Source organism: Drosophila kikkawai, chromosome 3R, assembly GCF_030179895.1.
Source record: "Drosophila kikkawai strain 14028-0561.14 chromosome 3R, DkikHiC1v2, whole genome shotgun sequence".
Lineage (NCBI taxonomy): Eukaryota > Metazoa > Arthropoda > Insecta > Diptera > Drosophilidae > Drosophila > Drosophila kikkawai.
The window spans coordinates 32,367,606-32,391,993 of record NC_091731.1 but is presented as its reverse complement, the minus strand read 5'-3'; the positions used below and the strand labels follow the sequence as shown (position 1 = coordinate 32,391,993).

Here is a 24,388-nt window from a genome sequence, read left to right as displayed (position 1 = left end):
TAAATAAAGGGTAGTAAAATAAATATCAATTTATTTTGTCTTACCAATTAGAAGAGTAACTAGCCGAATCTATCCAGCCAGATAAAATCTCGATCCTAACTGATAAGAAGGTAGTGTTTGAATATTGAAATCCTGGTATAGAACCGACTTTGAATCAGAACTATAATTCCAAGGAATCAATTACTCAAATTGGAATGTTCTTTTAACTATAATGTTCGATTATTACCGAACTGATAGAAAAAAAAACAGTTAAAAGTATTACATTTCCTCCGGTATGGCTCCGAACCTATCCAGATGCCATCAATTCCAGGACAGAATTTGAAATACTAAACGGAAACTAGAAGTGGATGGTTTGAATATTAACGGGAAGCTCGGCTGTCAAACGACAGGTGCCTAATCAGGCATCGGGCTGGCCTTAACGTTTGGGCGCCAATTAATTATGTAACAAACACACTCACCGAGCGTTGTCCACCTCAACACGCTCTGTCTACTTTTTCTGCTCGGCAGGCTCAGGGAAAATGGGCGTGGGTTTTGTGTTGACATGAACAATGGTGCTACATAACTAATATTGTAGACAGAGATACTCTAGCTGGGGATATGGTAAATAATATGAATCAGACGAAGGAAGTGTACCTATTGAAGATGAGGCTCCGATGTTATTGGCCTCAATCTAAACCCTCCCAACCTGTGAAGTCCACTCAGGCTCCACCCTTATACAACCAATGCTCTACATCCCCTTAGGTGCCCAACAAGATATCAAATTAGTTCATTTTCAAAGTCATATAATTGCAGGCTGAGATAATATTGAAAGACATTTTCCTAAATCTAATCCTTAAGCCTAAGTTTACGTTATTTACGTTACGAGACCTCTTATTGAGTCAGTTTGTTTTAGATCCAATGAAAGGAAATAAAATTTAAGATAAGAAAGAACGCTTTTTCCTTTTTTTACGTTACATTAAATAGATTAACTTATTAATATTCTTTTAAATCAATTAATGAATTAAGATGTGCAAACTATTTCAGAAGTCTTGGCGAAATTATAAGGATGGGTTCAGTTTTATTTTGTTGTTTTGCGGCTAGGCCGTACTCACGCTTTCTCCATCGACGTCAGCAGGCCTGATGACTGGTGATGTGTAGCTGTATGTGTTTTAAGTTATTTGAGGGACAAAACGATATTATAATTGCCAAATCTCCCAAAAAAAATTGCTAAATTACGACCGAAAAGGTTTATAAGTACGAATTCTTAAATCAAAAGCTCCTATATGCAAAATTAATTATATTTTAGACACTATCATTCATGTTTATCCGCTCCTGGAGCAGAGTGTGGGCCGGATCAGCCACCAGCTCTCAATACGGATATGTAATGCTACTTCCGTCGTTCGCGCTGATGAAGATGACACGCACTATGTGCGACAGGGATGGCCGCAATCCCTTGCGTGAGGCGTGAGCGGAACGAGACCAGCCCGCCAAGGTGTGGATGCGGCAGAGCGCACGCGATGTGGCAAAGATGCACGGCGATGTGGCAAAGAACGATGTGGCCACGAAAAAAGACGCACGGTGATCCAATATGTGCACCGTGTGAGGGAACGGCGATCCAATATGCGCGCCGTGTGAGGGAACGGTGGCGCGTGAGCGAGGCGGTAAAGAAAATCCAAATCGAGGATCACCGCAATCGGCACGTGTATGGCCGCCGAAATGGGAAGCGCAGCCCCACGCTGTGCGTGCGAATGCTCCGATGACACGTGGCGTTGATCCCGCTGAGAAGCCACAGACAATGCCAACGATGAATGCCACAAATGACTGCCACCTCACGTGGTGGGCAATTGCTGGCAAAAACAATGCCGGTCGCTTGGACGACTCTGCCGATACGGCTGACGCTGTTTTGAAAAGGCAAAATTAGCACTCCGGCGATCGATTATTCACACAAGCTTACCAATATACGTTAGAGCACTAAATTTACTTAATATGGGTATGATTCGCTTTAACAAATACTGTCGGATCGACACGATGCTTGCGGATTTAGGACCGACAAAAATTAATCCGAACTCGGGGACGCCTTGTGAGAAAGAGAACGGAAGTGAGGGGATCCAATGTGACCGTGGCTTGCAAAAATCCTGTTCGCGAATTTTTGTGGTCTTTTTTAGGTCCTATCGCATATTAGCGATTTGGCAGGATCGTAACTTTAACAGCCCGGTTGTTTGAAAAATGTGGGCGATAAAACTTATCGAGTTGCCACACTGGCTCGATTCCCACAATATGAACCGTAGCTATGCAGCTATAAAAATTTCTTAATTAATTTAAAAAATTAAACACACATTTGAATCTAATTTTAATTAAATTGTAAGCCCTTCCAAGCCTTTTTCTTAAGCTCTTATCTCTCTCTTATGTAAGAAATACCAAGTCTATAAGCATTATATATTTTTATTCAAAAAAACGGATTCTATTTTTATACCCCATCAGGAGTTTTTCTTTCGGCCAAGCTTTTGCCAAGCAACCAACCCGTTTAAGATTTATTCCTGCTCCATCACAATGACGGGGCTTAAATGCTGCTACTACCTTCGGCAATGATAAACAAAAGGGAAGACTGTATAAAAAAGAAAACGGAAATCATTGCAATAAAAGAGCAAAGCGAAAGAGGGATTCAACATCAGAATCCAAGCGGCTTAGGGCCTGCCCGTACTGTACTGAGGCGATGCCACCCACTGGCAAGGATGCGGAGGAATTTTCAATCAAATCGCTCAAAGTGCGCATTTAGGCGCAAATAAACACTTAAACGCGCTCGCGCCTTTGATGGCTCAAACTTTTATGCGAAAGAAGCGGCCGCCGCCGATTTAGATTGGGAATAAGAATTGGAATGGGAATGAAAGTGGGAATGGGACTGAGAATGGAAATGGCAGCGTAATGACATCGTTAACGCATCGCATTTAATGGCGTCGTGGGAGGACTTCTTGCTAGTCAAAACAGTAAAAGTTATCAACATTAAGTTGAGCCGCACTTTAAAGCAAACACTGGAGGCGAATCCCATTCCCCCCCCTTTGATATTAACCTCATACTTTGCGGCTGGGAATTGTGGGTTAAGGGTTGGTGGTTTGGGATTGGTACTGGAGATTGGGGAGGTCCTCGGCCACCCTTGGGGGGTCTCGATTGCAGTGTTGGCCCATTGCCTGCCTACTTGCGGTTGGCCCCGATGCAAGTGGCTCAATCCGGATGGCGTTTATGAAACTGTCAAGGATGGGGGGCTGTCCTGATGATGATTAATGTGGGCCATGACAAAGCAAATGTTGTTGGCTGGGGTGCCACACAAAGGGGCTTCGGTTGAGTGCGGATCCTGGCAAGCTTTTTGATTAATACGCTTGCAATAAATCTGAATCTCACGAAAGTGTTTATAAACAGTGAAAAGCATAGTTGCGAGAGAGACATATAAATGGAGAGGAAGTCACTGGGCTGTCAACCCATTCGAAAGGATAACTATCAAAGTTATCCCTCTCTACGGTATTTATTAATCAAAATTTCCGTTGACATTCTGCTGATGAAGTTCTCTCTTCGTTTCTTCTTCGTTTTTCCTTCTGTTACAAATTTTACATTGAAGGACAGGTTGGGTTTAACAAGAGGGAAGTAATATTTGAATGATTTGCATCTCATAAATAATGGAATAAAATTGTTGGAAAAATTACAAGTTTGAAAGTTTTTCTGTATTTAAAAGTTGTGGGAAATATATAATACAGACGGTTTACGGTTGAGGTTCTTTAAGGTTTGTTTGAAATTAATTTAAGATTATTAATATCTCCTTCAATATTGACTTCAAGTAGCAGTATAAAAAGTATACATTTATTTTTCTAAGACCTTAAAGATGCAGCACACATAATGAAACCGTTCCAGGACATTCACCAAGACAAAATTTAAGAGTAAAGCGACTTCCCAGACAACATATATACATATACATAAAACAGGACAACACAACATGAGGTCACCCCTTGGGTTGTCCCCTCACAGGACGACAGAGGACGGAACACACACAACAGGATTGTGAGGCATACCAAAAGTAGCCGCCGCCGCTGCCAAGAGAGGCAGCCTAGTGGTCAGCCCGATATCAGCGTTCCCTCTTATCCGATGTTCACCGTGTCCCACCTGGACACCAGTGGGCAATCTCCGCACAGGGAACTTCGGCTTCGGTTTCGTTTTGCGGGCTCGCGGGGGTTGTGTGCTGGGAGCCACGTAAAGAGCTGCATGCGTTGCAAGTCATGCCCGATTTTTTGTTGGGATTTGGGTATTTGGGAATTGCGTTTCATTATGTTAGTATAAGCATTAAATCAAAATTCATGCCATGCTGGTTAAATCATAAGCATATAGCAAAAGCTCTCGAATACTTACGATCCTCGACGCACATGAGGCCATCGGCCATCAGCTTCAGACCCGTGGGGCAGGCGCAGGATATGCGTGGACTCCGCTCGTTAATCCTGGGCGCTGGCAGGCAGAGGTGGGAGCAGTGGCCATTGACCGATTGGCAGTGGTTAACGCCATCGGGCTGGCGGTACGGATGGTAAACGTGGACCACCATGGGATGTTGGAGCTAAAAGGAGAAAAGGTTGGACATTTAAAACGAGGAAATAAATAAGGAAAACTAATGACAATTAAAGTCAGTAAATAATATTTGTATGCTAATTAATAAGTAATTAAAATCGAAGGAAAAACTTACCATATGCACAGCTGTGACAGGCTCCACATCTTCTCCTGTAAACTTATTCGCCTTGAAGACTGCCTGCTTGTCCCAGTCGGTCCAGTAGACGTAGTCCTCAAAGGTGGTGATGGAGAAGGGGTGTCGCAGGTATTCACCAGAGTAGAGCACCTGACGGCGCTGAGAACCATCATAATTCGCCGACGAAATAATGTTCAGCTTGCCATCCACCCAGTACAGGCGCTTCCTCACCAAATCCAAGGTAATGCCATTGGGCCACTTGACATCGTAGCTAATGATGGTGGTGCGGTGGGAGCCATCCATGCCCGCCCTCTCGATGCGCGGCGATGCACCCCAGTCGGACCAGTACATCCAGCCCTCGATGGGGTCCAGGGCAATGGAGCGCGGAATGTCCAGCGAGTCCTCAACGAGCACCTTGCCCATGCTACCCTCGAAATTGGTTAGTTCAATGGTGCACTTGTGGGTGTCCGTGTAGTAGACATGATTGTAAATCCAATCCACCGCCAGACCATCCGAGGTAACCGAAGATTGCTTGAGCACCACGGTCTTCTCGCTGCCCTCGTCAATGGGTGCCTTGTATATGCTCTGCGTGGTCACATCGCTCCAGAAGATCATCCCCGTGCGGAACACGAAATCCAGGGCAGTGGCCGCCTTGGTACTGTTCACAATGGAGGTCATTTCCATGTGGTCCAGAGCTATCTTACGGATGTCGTGGCGTCTGGCCAACAGGAGAGAGGCATGACCCTCGCTGGCCTTGCATCTGGTGTGATTGCGGGGATCCCTCATGTAGCCCGCCTCGCACTCGCACTTGAAGCCTCCTATTTCGTTGACACATATCTGCGAGCACTTCCCGGGTGTTTCACACTCGTTGATGTCCTGGCAGTTCCGTTTGTCCGCCGACAACGTGTAGCCTTCGTGGCACTCGCAGCGGTGACCCACCATGAGGTCCACACAGTGGTGCATGCAACCACCGTTCTTCGAGGCGCACTCGTTGACACCACATTTGCCCGCCGGCTCATCCTCGCCATCGGCACAATCCTTCCGCTTATCGCAGACTTTGGAAAGGGGGATACACTGACCACCGCCGCAATCAAACTCACTGGTGGAGTTGCAGGCTCCCTGTTGGGATCCCAAGCTCAAGCTCAGTCCGCAATCCCGTTCGTCGCTGCCATCGGCACAGTCCTTGTCGCCGTTGCAGGTGAGGTGTCCGGGTATGCAGCTGCGATCCCCGCACTGGAACTGGTCCGCCCGGCAGGTCACGTTCTTGCAGTTGGCCGTGTGCTCGTCATCGCCATCTGGACAGTCACGGTCGCCATCGCAGAGCCAGCTGTGATGCAAACAGGTGATGCGGTCCTTGCACTGGTACTCATGTGGCAAGCAGGGCGTGGTCGTCTTGGTGACATTTGCACAGGCCTACAGGGGAGGAAAATAAATAATATATATTTTTAAGGAGTTTATACTTGAATAAAACTAAAAACAAAGTTGCTTACAGAATATGAAACTAAATATTTCTAGAATTTTAAAAACTATTTACTTTAAAACGCGGTTTAGCAAAGGCTTTTTTTCTTGTAGTTTCAAAGTGAAAAACAAAACCCAGTCCTCGGACAAAGTTTGCTGCCCTCACAGTTTCGGGAAAAACTTTTCGCTCTGAGGCAAAACTATGTCCCGGAAATTATGCAGCCCCTCTAAGCATGCAAAAATGCAATTTTACGCGTGCCCTGCGTTGACAACAAAAGCTGCCAAAGCTGGCAGGCGCTGAGTTATGCCCAACTTGGCCATAATTTATGTGGCTTAACCGAACACCGAAAAACGAACGCTAAAGAATGGGCGGGAATTTCCTTTATATTTTTTGTGTACCCCACCGGAAATGGGAATTTATGGCGTGTATTATTCACTCACCCGCTCATCGGAGCCGTCGGAGCAGTCCGGATCGCCGTCGCAGACCCAACGCTTGGCAATGCAGGCCCCGTTGGTGCAGGTGTGCTCCGCCACGTGGTCACAGGGCACCACCGGGCACTCCTTCTCATCGGATCCATCGCCGCAGTCATCGTCGTGATCGCATTTCCAACGCTTCTGGATGCAACGTCCGTTGCCGCAGGTAAACTCGTCGGAGCGACAGGTCTGGTCTGGGGAATTTATCAAGGATACTTAGGAACACACTCGCCACAGAAAGGAAGTTGCAAACAAATGAGGGTCGAACAAAAAAGGACAAAAGCGAAATGAAGTCGATGAGTTTGGGAGTTTCTGGGGGAATTTCAAATGACGAAGCAAAATGAAGTCAATGATGAGTTTGGAATCGAGTTTCTTGGGGAGTTTTAAGATGAGGGAGTTTAGAATTTATAATTTATTGAGGACTAAGGCAAACATAAATAAATATTAGAATTATGTTATTTCATTAAAGAGTTAAATTCAATAAACAAAACTCTTTTCTGTTTTCCAATAAATGAATTTTAAATACATTAAAGCATTGATTATCCGGAGGTTCGAGGTCACTCGGAGTCTTGGCCACAGCCAGCCGAAGACTGAGATGAATGGCAACTAAAAACCAAAAGCCAAATGAAGTGCGGTTGCCTCAATAGTTGGAATAAGTTAGCAATGATGTTTATTTGAGTCTGAGAGGTTGGATAAATGGGGTAAGCTCTGAATGAAGTTGGTTTGGAATGCAGCTACAAATGAATGGAAATTAAAAACTATTTGTATAAGCAAAGGAAACTCAACGGATACTGAAGCAATTTCTCTCTCAACTTAAGTAGAATTGAACTAAATAAATAAATACATTTTCAAAGGGGCCAGAGGGGAAGAGGGTAAAACATAAACGCAAATAAAAAGTAAGTGGTATTTAGTTTCACCTGAGTAAAGCCAAGACAAAATGTTTACGTAAAATACGTAACATAATTTAATCAACATCTTGTACAACAACATAAAAGAGTTCTTTGAAAACCCATTATATTTTAAACAAAAACTACAAAAGTTTAATTATTTTAAATTAAATTTCTCTACTCAAAAAAAAGGTGAAATCAATTCACTGATTATTCTTACTGCAGTTGTGCTCATCAGAGCCATCGCTGCAGTCCTTGCTCTGGTCGCACATCCAGGCCAAAGGCACACACTGTCCCTCTCCGCTTTTGCAGACGTATTCATCCGGCGAACAGGTGCGGGCTCCTATCGAAATTGATGAGCAGCATTTATAAAAAAAAAAAAAACAATGGACGAGAGGAAAGAAAAAGCTTCGTGTTGAGCTGACATTGCTTTCAATGCATTACGCATACGCCATGTATTACCCACGGAGATATAACAATAAATTCATTTATTAGAGGAGGATTCCCTTTCCTATCCTTATACCGCTAAAAGGAAAATATTTCTAAATATTCCATCAGCCTGGGGGGACTCGTCTAGGGGTTACATATTGCAAAAACATCAACTGATTTTATGCAGCGACGCCCTTAAATACAGTGGAGCTTCTATATATATTTCAAGAAATATATATAAAAGTTGGTATAATTAAAAAAATATATATTAAGGTATAATATCAATAATTTAATACTTTCAAGTACAAAATCCTAGCAAAAATATATTTTGTTGAATCCATAAATTTATATATGTTTACTGTTTCTTTCATGGAAGTTCTACTGTAGTTTACCCGCGACAATGTCGAGGATATTGTGTCTGTGGGCGAGGATTAAGCGAATTTCATGCGATGTTGCCAGGCGCCATCGTTTTCGCCAGCTTCAGTTTCAGCGACAACGCGTCGTATACTTGTTGTCAAGGGCCGCCATGAATGAGTACACAATACACCCGCACACACACACAAATGAACACACATACTCCACACACACACACACACTTGTACTTGGTACTTGTGACTCTCGCTCTCAATGACTTGATTAAACTTCTGAGCATCGCGAGGGGCGGTAAATTGTTGCGAAAATTATGCAAGCGCCACTCCATTAAGGGTGCGTATGAGTTATGCGGCAAGTTGGTTAGTGAAAGCGATTACACAAGGGTGGCAGGGGGGAGGGGGTTGGCCGTTTATGGTTGTGGGTGGCTTTAGTAGTTTTTGGCTTACTGCAATGCGCCTCATCGGACTTGTCGCGGCAATCGTTGTTGCCATCGCAGAGCCAGCTCCGCGGAATGCACTGCTCGACGTTGCGGCATTTGAACTCATTGTTGGGACAGGCATTCACTAAACAGCACACACAGAATCGAAACGGTTAGCTTTGTGTCTCTCCGTGGGTGTACGAATATCCCCATAGATTGCATGGAGCTTTTCAGGTTGCTGTACTTACTGCACAATTCGGGGGTTTCGTCGGAGCCATCGGAACAATCGTGCTCCTGATCGCAACGCCATTTATTTGGTATGCAATTGCCATTGCCGCATCTAAACTGGTCCGTTGAGCAGGTGGCCTCTGCAAAGGAGAAATGGAAAGAGAATTTAAGTTAAATCGAATGACAATAGCTTTAAGATTTTAATAGAATTTAAAAGAATTGTATTAACTATCTAAAAACTTGTTTAATTTTATAGTTAATCCTTTGGGGATTATTTAGTTAATTGTTTTATAAGGCTTATAAATAAATAAACACAAATCCTCTATAATTTATATGTAATTGTTTATCAGTAGTCACTTTGAAAATGTTTTTACAATTTTTAAAAACCCCTTCTGATAGAGTTTCGTATTAAATCTTAATTTCTATTAATTTCTTTCACCAATAAAATGTAAATAAATAAATAAAAATATGTAATTAAATACTTTAAATATACAAAATATTTTCTACTGTATTATTATGACCACAGTTGTATGTTTGCCTGGCTTTGAAATCCCCCGGCGACCCGTATCAAAAACAAAAGCCAAGCAAACACACGAAAAAAAAGTAAATAGGGGGCCACTCAGAAATATACGCGTGTTTATGAATGCTTTTTCCTCTGCGTGTGTGTATACACACACACACACACACATCCAAACACATTTATTTACACGCACTTGAGCACGTGCTGAGCAGGGAAAATACACCATACAATATACGAGGGGAGAAACAAAAAGGACGCTGCTGCAATGGCTTTTCAATGCCACTCCAAGGGGCCAGCGAAAATGTGTCATTTTTTATACCGCGCGAACGCTCGTGTGCCCGGCTATAGTATATGGATACATGTGTGTACATATATAATACTATATGGCAATGACTGGTAATAGGATTAGTTGCTCTTTGAATCCGCCACGGACTTGTTGCTATGAAATGCCTTTATTCCGGCTCAACTGCCGGAAAAGCTAGTTGCGAAATACATACCATTGCATACTTCTTGGAGGGGCCTTGGCAATTAGAATTTTCCGTTTCCTTAGGTTTTATTTTGAATGGAAACTTTCAGTAGTCAGAGCACATTTCATAAAATTCTTGGGGCAATTTCTGGGCCATTTTTACGGCCAAGCATTTTGTTGTAAATGATTGGAACATGCCTTGTGGCCATACCAAATTGCTGCTGTTGATTATGCAAATCTTGGCTAGGAAAAGCCAAATTCTAGTGCCAATACCCTGTAACTTTTAATCAATTTTTATGCCCAGCATTTGCCGTCATATCAATAACATTTTATATGATTACTTTTCTAAACTTTTTATGGACGAGAATGAAATGTGGCATGAAAAAATGCTACGAGGCACACACAGTGCCTTTTTTTGTGTGAAAAACTTGCGCAAAACAAAACTTTGATGTGAGCCAATATTTGTTAAAAAATAAAAGAAGCAAAACAAAGGAGGCAAATATAAATACTCGCATTCAGTGAACAATAAAAAATTGGCCACATGTGTGACCCAAACAGGCGAAAATAAAATGTGTACGAACATGGGTCCCCATGATTGTCGATTCAATTTTATGTTATTCCCTCCTTTGCTCCCCGTTTTTGCTAATATGTGACATTATTTTCGGGAAAATAGCGCCCCGCGGACAAATTGCAAATTTTCGCTGATCTGAACGTATTAAAATTTGATGTCACCGTTGCCCCCAATTAAAAATCAAATTACAGGCACACTTTTTGTATACATGACATGACGGCGGTCTGAAAAGTTTCATTGATTGCATTTATGCAGACAACAAAAAATACGACAAAACTGCACATAAATAAAAACATAAAAGTTATGCTGTCATGCAGCGTTTTGCAGCATAATTTATTTTTTTAACTAAGTTTAAACGGCTTTTCAGTTGATTAAAAAACTTTGGCCTTTGGCAGTTGATGTTTCCGTGTGTTTTCCTCACGACACCGCGCTAGCTGCCTAGCTCTTTCCTCTTTTCCCAATTTGTATGCAAATGTTAAGCGGTGCTGGCGAAAATATTCTGTTGCATCGCTGCCAGGCCTCTGTGTATGCCAGCTGCAGGCGGATGATGTTGGGAAAAGCGGAAAATGGTTGAGAAGGGGAATGGGGGTAAGAACGGGATTTTTGTAAATCCAGATGATTGGGATTTCGGCATGTTTAATTTAAGTTAAAAGGTGTCGAAAACTTTCCGACCTGATAATAGTTAAAAGTTTTCCCTCCAACTTCCCACTAGTTTAACCGAGAATTTTGCCGCGTTTTGAGTTTACTTTCGGGTAAAGCTCTCGGGGTATTCGGGCTGGTAAAAGGACATGATAGCAGCACTAGAGAGTTAACAAAAAGTACTTAAGAAAGTGAAAAGCTCTTGAAAACCATGCCCAGGGAAAATCTGTAAGGCAATTTTTGGGAGGCAGTTTAAGAAAGTGAAATATATATTGTTTATTGAATAAAAAATAACTAAACAGAATATGTAAACTTAGCACGTAAGAAAATAAATAAAATATATATAAAATTTCAATTAAAAAACATTTTCATAATTTAAATCTTTTTGGAGCTATTGAATAATTAGTTTTAAAAATATTCCTTTAAAAAATGCATTCTCCCTTTTTATAAAAATTTGCATTCAAATATCAAAGTTGTATTTAAAAATTCAATAAACCCCTTTTTTAAGTAATTAAGTAAATTTTTAAATTATTTACAAAACAAATATTCATATTAGGAAAATCCTCAACAGCTCTTTATTTATTATCCAAAAATGCGCTTATTATACATTTATATTTTCCACAAAACTAAACTTTTAATAGGTCATCACTCAACCATTGTTACTGTTTGTTAATTGTTCCGAAAAAATCACTCAATTTAAAATATTGTTCACACAAATACAATTTAAATCTAGTCAAATTAACAACCATAATTATTTGCATACCATTTATGGTCAGAGCCCTTAAACTGTGGCTCTGCATTTGCAGCAAACTGGCAACGAAGATTAAACACCAAATGCGACCCATTTTGCGGGCGTTTTCCACAAGTAAATTCCACAAAGTCTTGTAATTTTTTTTGTAAGCAGCTAAAGTAAAGGAGATAGAGTTAGCCAAGATCCTTGATTACCACTAATAAATAAAGGCCAGCAGGCTGTGACAAAGTTCAATTTCTGGTTGACATATTCCAGCAGTTCAGCCAACTTGCACAAATTGATTGCATAATTTCCGCAAACAAAAACTGCCCTCGAGCAGCACAATTTCAAGTTCATTATGAGCGGACCACACAAAATACTGCTTACATTTATGTATATATATAAATTGTAAACATGATATTCCGTTTTTCGGGGTCAGACGGCGTGGGGTCGGAAAATGGCGGAAACCCATTTAATGTTCAACTAAATGATAAATGGCTGAAATGGCAAGTGCTGCTCTTGTTTGGAGTGGAAGTCAACCCCATCAACTGTCACCGATTGACTCTGCGGATAAGTCTGGCCGAGAAACGGTGACTTCCTCGAGAGCCAGGCCCCCCAGGATTTTGCTCGTCCTGCTGCTGGCGTTTCTTTGTCAGAGATAAGAATGAAATCTTGGCAACTCAGTCGTCTCCGTCTCAGTCCAATTAGCCTTTAATATTTTCACTTTATTTGTTTATTCTTTTGCGGCTCTTTGGCACACCACAATCACACACACTTGGCACACTTTGGACGCCTGGCTTACATTTAACGCACGTTTTTTCCCAGAGTCTGTGTCTGGGGCTTCCCCGTCTTTTTATATATATTTATAGATATATATATGCAAATGTTATCCCCTTAAACAGGAGGCAGTCCTTTCACTTTCGCACTCGACTTTCGCACTGTCATCCGTTTGGTTGAGAGGTTCGCCGCCAACTGAGTGCTTGGTGGCGGAGCGGCTATCCTTAAAAACAATTCCGCCCAAAGTGGCTTGCAGCCTCTGCAGCCTCCGTCGAGAGTTGAGTCTGAAAGCTTTTCCAGCGAGTCGAGTGCAAAATTGCGACGCAACTCGAGTGGAAAACCGAGGGGTAAACGAGTGGCTTTCGTATGAGCGAGTGTCCGAGTAGTCTGGGCCTTTGTTTTGAGTGGTAATTTGGAGGTACTCAAGGTTTTGAGTGAGAGCAAGGATCAAAGGACTAACTAAATACTAATGACTAAAATAATTCAATTTATATATTTATTTTTGTATATTTATTTAATAAAGATTTAATTTAGAAATTATGGCTTTATCTTAAGGCTATTTATATTTATCCCTTAAAAAGAGCTTTATTTATGATTTTTTTAAGATTATGCATATATTTTGATGATTTTATTGAACTAGAAGCTTTAATTATTTTTGTAAGCTAAAAAATCGAACTAAATAATTTAAACAGTAAGAAAAACCTTGATTAACCTTTTTATAACCCATCCCATTCTTACTGTGTCCTAAATATTTACCCATAACTAAAATATAAACTATTTTTAGCACAATATCAATGCATATTTTATGCAATTCCGCAGGAAATACGCAGAAAATAAAAACCCTGGCAAATCCCACATACTTATCGAAATTTCTCAAGTTCAGCTAAAATGAGCAGCTCCCCCAGCTCGCTTCGCCCCATCTCCGCCTCGCCTCATCTTCGCCTCATTATCAATTTCTCCACAGTGGATTTAATTAGCTTCGAGTTACATAAAGACATTGCGTTATGCGTCGCAGGAATCCCAAAATGGATGCACTCATTTCGAGTGCTCAGCTTTCGGTTGTCGGGCGATAAGGCGGCCAAAGCAGACGACCTCACATTGTTTCCTTTTACGATCTGAGATCGGGCTGCCTATATGGTCGCATCTATAAGTCGCAAAAGTCTCGTGCGGGGTGCGAGTGATAAAACAGCAGACAGCAGCGAATAATTGCTGATGCAACAGCGCTGCATGCCGCAGTCATCCAACTAAATGCGTTGCATTAATGTTTCAAAAGGGGCAAGTGGCGGGGCGAACGGAGATATAGTCCAAATGCTGCTGCCATGGCACACTTTTTGGTCACCAGACACAGCGACAATTGCGATGCGTAAATGTTGCAAACTAGTTTTAGCTTTGGTTTCCATTTCAGTTTCAGGTTTGAAGCAAACAAAAGGAAAACCAACTGCCGATTCGAGGGGGCACGACCAATAAAGCGGGACGCCACTGTTGACGTTCTATGGCCGCTGCAGCCTAAAAGTAGGCAACAGAAAGCGTGGGTCCCAAAGCAGAACGGAAATGGGAATTTTTTCAGTGATTCATTTGAAAATGGGGCTTATCAAAGGCAAGTTTTCATTTCGAGTTTACATTCAAGCTGGTCATTGAAAATTGAAATTTTAATATTTCGAAAATCTCTATTTTGGGGCTTCTGAAAATAGAAAATATACAAAGAATAAGCTCTATTTATGTGGGTTATGTATGTATTACTATTCAAGCTACACATTGCGAAATAATAATATAAATATATAATTATTATGTTAATTCACAAAATGCTTTTGATATTTGTTTAATAATAGGTTAAGTAGGGCAATGAATTAGATATTTTTCAACCAATTGTGTGACCGACATTTGCATTTAAATACAAGCAATAAATTGATTGAAACAAATAACTCACAACTACCGAACGAACTGTGATTTGAATTGATTAATAAATAAGTAATTAATATAATAAAAAAACCCATAAACCCTGCCAGTATTAACCTAGTTTCCCCTTTGTTATTCGCTGATACAATTCCTAAACTAAATAAAAAACACTCACCTATAAATTTACACTCCTTGACCTGTTCGTCGCTGTGATCCTTGCAGTCCGCATCGCCATCGCAGACAAATCGAATGGGTATGCAGTCACCGCTGTGGCACTGGAACTGCTTCTCATCGCACTTGGCTTCCAGGGCTTGGCCTGCAAATACAAACGGCATTGATTTAGTGGGGCAAGCAAACAAAACACAAATGCTTAAGGCTAATTATAACGACTCCATGTTATGGACTTAAGGGCTTTGCAGGAAAGGAAAGTTTTCTCATTAAAGGAGAAATAACAAAAGCTCAAATTGATTAGGGCTGAAAAACTTCAAAAACAATCAGCAGCAGCAGCAGCAGCAGTAGACACAGAGATATTTCTGCCATACACACACATGTGACAAGTCATTTGCATACTAAACGATAAACAAGAGGAGCAGAGAGGGGCTTTTAATCAACAGAAAAGCCTCAAACAAAATGGATCACAAAGTTTTTGGCCTCCTTCCGTTTTTTACATCGCCCCTTCGTTACGCCCTTGAAAATATGCAATAGACATATTCCAAACAAAACAAGGCATCACAGAGGGAGGACTTTTATACTGGGAGAAATTTTGAATACTTATTTTTGACATTCATACTTAAGGTTGAAGTTTAAATTTGCTGATAAATTTATGTAGGTTTCTTAAAACAAAGCATTAGATGCATTTTTTTAGAAGAATTTAAAGACCTCCAAATATTCAATATTTTCCCCAAGTGCACCAGAATGTCAACAGACTTGGGAACCTAATACAAATATGTGACAGGACCTAAAAAAAAATGTATGAATTTAATAGATGGCCATTGAGCAAACACAGAGAGAGTAAAATAGCGATAATAAAAGGAGGAGAGCGCCTGAAGTGGATAAGTAATTTTGAAAAGGGTTCTTCATATCCCGCCTGCCGTTGACAGCTCTGTTCGTTTGACCCATTCACAGGACCTCCGACTCCGTAGGCGATCCGTCACTCGTTTGCATATTTCAATGGCTCAATATTTTCCCATTCACAAGCATATATAATATATACATACATATGTGCCTACTTGCTAATTGCCGTAATTGAAGTTCGCAGGCTGAATCGAGTGCGTGTGGCAAAATAAACAAAGGGCCAAATCACCGATTGCCAGCCGTCAATCAATAAGGTCAAATCAATTCGATTTCGTGACGCCGCACTGGCTGCCCGGGAATTGTTTTCAATTATGCACGATGACAGTCAGCCAAATGGCGAATTATAATTCGGATCGTTGCATGCATTTATTTACGGGACAGATGTGGATATACATATATATATCTATAGTAGCTATCTGTGTGTGGTGTGTGTATAGTAGCCATTCAAGTTATTCCAGATGACGTCAAGAGTCGCAATAAATGGGTTTCTTTGCCTTATGCGGGGAATCGTATGAATGAAAATGTCCAAAAATAAATATTTGTTAGCCTTTCGGTGAAATGCTTTAAAATAGGCCAGCCAAAAATACTTGGGCTCCTCCGCATATAAATAGAAAAACTAATATGAATTATTTTGATTTTATAACCTTTATTTGGTATAAATTTAGTCGCCATAAGTTTGGGATTGATAAGGGTCTGTTAGCTGGAGGAGTTGGGTAAATATTTCTTTTTCTGGGAATTCCAAAAAAGCTAAATGTAAGGGTATGAAGAAATTTCATGCGGGTTTTGATGGCAATTCATCAGAAAAATATTATTAAATTTATTAAGAACTATTTTAAAGAAGGAAAATGAGAAAATTTAAAGTTTAATTACAAATAAAAGTGACTTTTAAAACTGTTTAAATATAATTTACTTCTTTAAATATTGACTAAGGCCATCAAGTAGCCTCTTTATATTTTTTCCCACTATCAATCATAATTTTTAAATGCTTATTTGCTAGGCCACGTGAGTTCAACTAACTTAATTGAACCAGTTAATGTTGATTATTGATCATAGAGTTTCCTTAATAAGCCTGACACACCCCGCCAACCAGTTTTATATCATAATCACAGCCAACAGATTGTCTGCCAGTTTAAACTTTAAAGCCAGACGCAGTCTGAGACTATGAATAAAAATATATAAAAAGCAAGAAAAAAACCTATCAAAAATAAAACTGCTTAGCATAACTAATGATTTCGATAAATGTAAAGGCGAAAACAAGTCGTCCACACGCAATCCGGTTGGCTTAACCCAATAAAATTCACTTTGAGAAACTGCAAGTCGTTGTCATCATCATCCGATTTTCACAGCCAATGGGTAACTGATCACAGCTATATAAATTTCATTCGAAAAACCACTGATAACTAATACCAGTTGAAATATTCTAGATACGTGGCTATCTCATGGTCACAGTAGACTCAGCAAACTGATAATTAATCATAATTCTGCTTTAAAATAAACATAAATTGATAACACACAAAAAAGTCTAGTCTTTAAATGTGAAATCAATAATCTAATTTCTTACCGATTAAGCAAATTAATACTAATTTTTATTTGAAAGCTATAGCTGACACTGATAAGCCCAGTGAATTGCGTCAAGATCAAGGTTAATGGATTACTTGATAATCAAGTCTGACTCAATGGGAATGACATAACACGTGATTCCTGGGGGATGATGAGATCAATAAAATATTGTTTTGGGCATTGAACATCACGTGTTACCCCACGAATTCCCCCCTAGAAATGTTGAAGCAATCAAAACATGTTTACTCTAAACAAACAAAACAATTAAAGTGCATCAGGCATCATATACTAGACGTAAGACAAACGATCACGCCCACTATTAATTTGTTATTGTTATTGTTGCGAGTTTCTGGCACAAACTAGTTTTATATGCTAGAAAGATCCGTTGGCAAGGCGAATAAAATAAAATCTAAATTCTAAATGGGGCGCACAAACAGAAATTAAATCAAGTTCTGTCTCTCTTGGGGCGACCTTGCCACATCCCATATATAACATATATACATATCAAGATATCAAGCATATGTTAATTTATATGACAGCATCTTTCACTCGGCGAACAAATCATGTGGAATTAACAATAAATCAGCAGAGAAAGAGCGATAGAGAAAAAACTTAAGAGTTGTTGAGATCTGAGAGACTGACAGACCGAGAGATAGTGTGCCATGTTACATCGCAAATCTATTGAGAAATAGGGGCTCGACTCTGTCTATAAATATGGTGCATTTTCTTAGTTCACAAACATGTTGATGAAGACCACGAAAATATTTTTAAATTTAGCTAGGACAACGCAGTTGGACAGCAGACAGATTTTCTGGACTACGTCAATATCTTTTAAAGAAAAATCAAGTCTCTGAAATGCGCCGTTTCTCTCACCGGGTTGGGGATGCTTTTCTGTCAACAATTTAATTTATTTAGACCAAAGTCCAAGATATCCCAGAGCAAAGTACAATATTTTCTAGGGGATATAGGTATTGTTTTTTAAAAAGATATTTGCAGTCTTATATAATGATTAATTGAGTTTTTCACAAGTACATTTTTAAAATCGGAATTTAGCTTTTGTTGGATATAAATATTTAAAAAATCTTGTGTGTTTAATGGTTTAAATATTTTAACAGTACTTTATAGAGGTTATTTGATTGATTTTTCAACTTTAATTTAACTTTCAATCATAATTATAAATTTAATGTGACATTTTTAGATTTTTAAATATGTTGTGTATTAATTTTCCTTTAATAAATTGCAAATAATTTTTTTATTTGTAAAATATTATTTCCAGAAATTAAATCTGCGTAATATTATTCTGTAATTATTTCGCTACGACCAATAATTACACCACAAAATCAGTTTGAATAACATTTGAAGGACTTATTATACCTTTCTCAAATCCCATTTTACTATCTTTCCATTCATTTTTTGATTTATATGCGGAAATTTTCTATTGTCTGACTGCCCTGCCCTTGGAGTGTGGCCACTCGAATCGCAAAAATCCCGGCCAATGAGAAATGCTTACAAAAACAAATTGTAAAAATTAACAATCGACCGATAAGATAATCCCCAGTTCAGGGACCAACGCAAATCCCTGTTGGCCAAAACAGTTGGCGGTGCCTGATTTAAAGTTAGATTTATGATTGGAATGCCCCGTGCCAGAAAACGTCATAGCCAGACGCCAGCCGTCGGGCATTATCTCGGAACTTTATAGGGAGATATAGAAATACGTTGGTCAAGTCGGGCGGAAATCAATTGCGGAAGTTGATAAACATTTTTTGGCTATTTCTAAACCACGGTAACCGGTGAGCCACTATCAATGGTTGTGTGTGTATTTGTTTGGATGCAACAAGTGGCAAATCACACTCTTTTAGCCATATCTGTGGCTATTGCTGTATCTGCATTTGTATCTATAGATGTACAGGTGTTTGTATCTGTATCTTTTTAACTGAAAACCCATTTCAAGTGCATTTTGGGTGAAGCCAAGCGAAGTCTGTTGAATGACGCGGCAATATGCTTGATGAAATACCCTTGATTGAAGGGTTTAACTGTTTTTAAATTGTTATTAAAGAATTTATGGGCGATATTTTAAGGAAACTTAAAGAATCTGCACTAGATTAAAGTAGATGTTTTGTTTATGCTTCAAAAAATAATTAAACAAAAACAATACATGGATTTTTAAAATTCTTAAATCTTAATAATATATTTCCTTATAACTCTTGTTATTTTTATTTATTAAAAATTGTTCTTTGAATAAAAAATCTATTTTTTAATAATCCCCTTTAGAGAGTATTCTAACTTCAATTTCCACCTGAGCATCACCTTCGTTTGTGGTCTAAAATTAGCACATGCTAAGCTAAAAACAAACTTTGCGCATTCTATTCTCCCGCAGCTCCCTCTGCCCCCTCCCGTTTCCCCTTTCCCTTTCTGGTTTGCTGGGGATCATGTTCATGTTCATGTTTTTTCTTCTAACTATTGCATCTCTCTCACCTGAGATGCAGATGGGTTCTCACCTATGCCGAGGGGTGTGCCGATCTTTCCGGAAACATTGAGGAACTTGAAGCTCATGTTGATGAAGGCCTTGCCATCGAGGAGTTTACTCAGAGAACCCCCTTCGTCCAGCGGTTGTGTGTTAACTGTTGTTGGTGCAGATGTGGGCGCTGCTGGTGTGGGTGTGGGCGTGGCAGTGCAACATTTGCCAAAGCCGATCATCAAAGTGAGCAGCAGGAGATTGAAGTTGGCGCAGGCGCAGCGGAACAGCTGTTCGGCGCGTCTCTTATCGCTGAGATTCGTGGAGATTCTTGTAGATTTGATGGATGATAACGCTGATGATTTTGTGGTATCACTATCACTGGCAGTGCTCATTGAGCGTGACTCTATGGCCATGGTATTGGTCTTTATAGAGATTATCTCGTTCTGTTCTTGTTTTTTGTTTTTTTATTGCATATATTCCTTTGATCTTACACGGTTTTTACACTAAAGGGTAGAGAAGGAGGAGGGGTGACCCTGGCCATTAGATTATCTAAGCAGGAAGCGTGGGAGCTTCTGGCGAGATTATCTAATCAGAGAAATGGCCAAAAAAATAAACGCAAAAAACATTGAAAAATCGCTTGCCAAGCAACGGAAAATAAAATAAATAAAAACAAGCGACAAATCCACAGCGGCTAATACTCTTTCATTTTTATCTTTGCAGCTCTCTTCGCATTTCACGAGAAGACCGAGCGACCGAACAAACTGGTTAAAAATCGTGCCGCGTTGCCGAAAAAACACACAGAAAACCGAAAAAAGATCCGCTAAAGCCGAAAAGCGAAAAATTAAAGCAAAAATATCGGACGAGAGCGAAACGCGAAACGCACAAAAATATACACAACAACGGCGACGAAGAAGCCAAAGCACTTCGGTCTGTTGACGTTGACAATCGAAATGAATAAAAGCTAAAGAAGAATTTGAATTTGCTAAAAGAGGGGGTGAGGCTACTGCCACGCCCCCCTCGATCGCGCCGATCACTCCGTTAATTAATTGAATATTGTTTTCGTGGATATTTTCAGGCTGGCACGCTTTTTATTTGCTCTGATAAATACCAATACTCGCGGGTGCCTTATCAGTTTTTGTTTTTATTTTGATTTATTTTTTGCGGGTTTTCTCAAGGCGGCACGTGCTCATAGCTTGATTTATTTATTGGCCATTTATTTATTGTTATAAATTATTGCTATTTCCCGCTTGTTTCATTTACATGCTCAATTGTTAAATTGTTTGTTTTGCTTCAAATAATTGTTTTTTGTTTAAAAATGTGGCTGCCCGTTTCAACGCGCCTTTTTCAACTGAATTCGTTTCGAGAATTGGCCTGCGAATTTAAGCGAATTGGCAGCGATTTCGATTCGAGAGCACAGAGAGTGTCCGATTTGCGCTTGTTTGATTGTATTTGTTTTTGCACCTCGTCTCAAGGTGGCCTTATCACAGCAACAAGAATGCGACCGGCCCGTCGAAGAGATAATCGAGGCAAAGAGCGAGAAGTGCTCCAAAGATCTTCGCTCTCTTCGAACAAGCGATGCTGCCGGCTGAGAGTTGGAGCTCTCTTTAGCCTTCAGAAGATTGCTCTTAAGGCAAACCTGTTGATCGCCGATCAATGGAGATTGATTTCGAACTGAATGGGGGAGAATTTCCAAAGGAAAGTGATTCAGGGATTTAACGTCTCAAGGAACTTAACTACCAATTTCCTAAAATTAAAGAAGCTACTACATTTTCCGTGGGAACTTTAAAAATATAAAGTTATGGCAAAAACCTATACAAATTCAAAGACTTATCTCCTTGATAAAACCATATTGAAACCATAAATCATATCAAAGACATGCGTCTGCCATATAAAGTCAATGAACCTAAAGATATCATTCCCATCTCACATAAAAAATCTACAAAATTAAGATATAAAATAATAATAAAAATATTTAAGCTATATTAATTGGGCCCCCATCACCATTTTTTATTTACTTATTAATCAGAGTTCCACGAAATATGTTGAATAAGTCTTGTCTAAGGCTCAGATAATTATTGTTTCATTACGCAGAAGTTTGCACTTAAAGTAAAATATATACCTTAATATACTTTTTGTACTTGAAGAGGGTAAATAGCCCGAGGAAACCAAAAAAGTACTCAAGTGTGAGCTTGACATTACATCGGATGTTAGCTTTTTTAATTATTTAGCAGGAATAGTCTTTGATAAGGTATAGGTAATTGCATTTAAAGTGCAGGAAAGTCATGGTGTAATTATACAATAAATTATTTAATTGGAAAAAGAAAGAGATGTTTAAACTTAGTAAATACTTTGTTTGAACCCTCAAAAGCGTACAAATCTTGAGATATCCTTAAATTTTTTCAAAGAATATAAGATCTTTTGATCCTTAGAGCTAAATAGTACCAACCTGAGCCGCAGGACATTGCCACAGAGACCACAAATAGCAGCAACTTGGAACCACATAGATCACTTTTACGCATTGTGTTGATAAAAAAGAGATATATATATATTTTTATATATATAACCGATTTTATCTAAAGCACGCGACTTCCCTTTTGCGTTGCCACCGCGTTTATCAATGCGCAAAAACGATATTTTTTAATTAAGGCCGGTCAGAGTCGGACAACCGGACGTGGAATCGTACGATAATCGCAACGTTTGGCATGGGCACCAACTATATAACCCAGGTGTTAAAGGGTGTATTATTTTAAATTTCTTGAGAAACGGCAGCGTTTAACCGTGCGATGCCCAGCGAAGACCGACGCGAACTGAATCGCCTGTGGTTATGGGTAACGGAATTGTGGCTCATTAGCATTGAAAGTGTCGCTGCTTTCAATCAAACACTAGGTGTCTGATTGAAATGTGAATTTCGAAATCGAATTGGAGTGAAGTGGATGGGATTTTATTGGATGGGATTAAATCAGGTTGAATGACGTTAACTGGACTGATAAGAGTCGGTCGAAAAGGCGGATAGCACGAGAGAAGGGGTCGGGTCATAGTGCCTCATCTTGGTGGCAATCATTAGCATCACACCGATACCGATACCAATGCCAAATGAAAATCTCAATCAAACTTGCAATCAAACACTCCCAATCACCGTTGCAATCGTTAGCCCGTCATCTGCATTTGTCGTTGCTTCCGTTGCCGCCACTCGAAAATGGGCATAATTTATGATTTGCGCGTGTAAATCATTTTTCAAGCACCACCCACCGCCGGGCTTGTGAATGACAGTTCTGTTGGCAACCCCCCTTTGGTCCCTCTTCTATCAGACGCCCCTGACTTTACGTTATTTGGCAGTATTTGCGGTTGCCGTTTCTAATTGCAGGCGAAGCGCTCACAAATCGCCTAATCAAGCACTTCAACTGACACTGCATTTTATCGCCCTGCAGCCGCCCCGTGTCGTGTGTTCAAGAGACGGGAAATCGGGCATTTAAATGCATATATATATACATACATATATTCAGAGGTTTGTCTTTTGTGTTTTTGGCAGGCGTCAAGGGCCTCGACTCGCTCATCTATCGATGATGGGCTCAATTGATAGAGGCTTTTTGAAAGCGCAGATAATGATCGGCGTTGTTTGTTCGCTCTAAGTGGCTCTGACTGTAATCGCTATTTTGGGATGACAAACGGGTCTGGTTGGGGGAGTTACACATCTAATATATTAACTTCTAGCCTCTAATTTATATTATAAAGTTTGCTTAATTCTGAATTCTATAGTTTCGCTGAGAAAAAGCGCCTTTTTAAACTTTGAAGTTACAAAAATCAAAAGTCTAATTAAAGGTTTACAATATACTTTAAAGATATTCTTTAAATGTGTAAATAATCATCTTAAGTTTATGTGAAATTTAATTTTAGTAATGACACTTCCAGGAATACAGGCACTACAGCGCAGTTACATGTCTCAAGTGATGATATATATATTTTTTAAAGGGTTTTATTCCAAATGCCTATCGATCGCATCTTAGCTTTCGCTACTTCGCATTTGAGGTAGGTCTTCTAGGAATTCCGTCTGTCTTCTTATTTGTTATTATTTGCACTGGCCACCGAGTTCAAGTATATTGTTTTAGTCCTTGACAAGTCCATTAGGTTTTTTTTTGCAATATATCTTTTCTTTATAGTTTGCAAGCACTTTCCGTTTGGTTTCGATCCATTCGATTGTCGACGCGATTGTAAATGTTGCATTTAAGTTTAGTTGCAAGCCGACTGGTTCTATTCGAGACCCTACGTAATAGGGGTGCATTAATTATCTATGAAGATTTATGCAAGTAATTATCATATTGTATATCGTTTGTGCAAACGCGTCAAAGGTAGGTTTGATAGGAAAATTTATATAGACTGTTTGTCTAGTCGGGAGCCATTTTCTATTATTTTTTGTATTGAAGATAAGTAGTCTTGAGTTATTTTTATTAAGATAAACATTAAGCAGTCACACATTCTTGTTTTGTTTAAAACATTTGTTTAAAATTAGGTTAATTTACTTTTTAAACTTTAAGTTTATGGTTAGTTTTATTGTATACAGTATATTCTGATGTTTTATTTGCTTTTATAAATAAAACTTTCATTTATTTAAAATTTTATATTTCATTAATTACTTTCTTATTTATTTATTTTTTTTTAATTTAGTGATCCTGATATAGTTTTCATATACTTTTTTTTTATATGAATAGTTCTTAGATTTGTGTTATTAGAATAAATT

General features: G+C 39.5%; 1 protein-coding gene across 11 annotated transcripts in view; it reads right to left on the bottom strand.

Moving 5' to 3' along the window:
* Positions 1 to 22,478, bottom strand: part of LpR1 (Lipophorin receptor 1) — a 30,608-nt gene extending 8,130 nt beyond the window's left edge. The window contains exons 1-10 of one of the 11 annotated variants that reach the window (XM_041776004.2): positions 20,914 to 21,008; positions 19,694 to 20,156; positions 14,737 to 14,877; positions 8,983 to 9,102; positions 8,763 to 8,879; positions 7,736 to 7,858; positions 6,596 to 6,822; positions 4,697 to 6,109; positions 4,372 to 4,570; positions 4,038 to 4,223 (exon numbers count right to left, since the gene is read on the bottom strand). In XM_041776004.2, the coding sequence (XP_041631938.1) occupies positions 4,038 to 4,223; positions 4,372 to 4,570; positions 4,697 to 6,109; positions 6,596 to 6,822; positions 7,736 to 7,858; positions 8,763 to 8,879; positions 8,983 to 9,102; positions 14,737 to 14,877; positions 19,694 to 20,066 (2,899 nt within the window). In that variant the 5' untranslated portion in view covers positions 20,067 to 20,156; positions 20,914 to 21,008. Of the gene's footprint in view, positions 1 to 4,037; positions 4,224 to 4,371; positions 4,571 to 4,696; positions 6,110 to 6,595; positions 6,823 to 7,735; positions 7,859 to 8,762; positions 8,880 to 8,982; positions 9,103 to 11,921; positions 12,063 to 12,690; positions 12,851 to 14,736; positions 14,878 to 19,693; positions 20,157 to 20,913; positions 21,009 to 22,099 lie in introns of those variants that run through there. The other 10 variants (XM_041775993.2, XM_041775992.2, XM_041775999.2 and 7 more) reach the window with 10 other exon arrangements.
* Between the last annotated feature and the right edge of the window lie 1,910 nt (positions 22,479 to 24,388).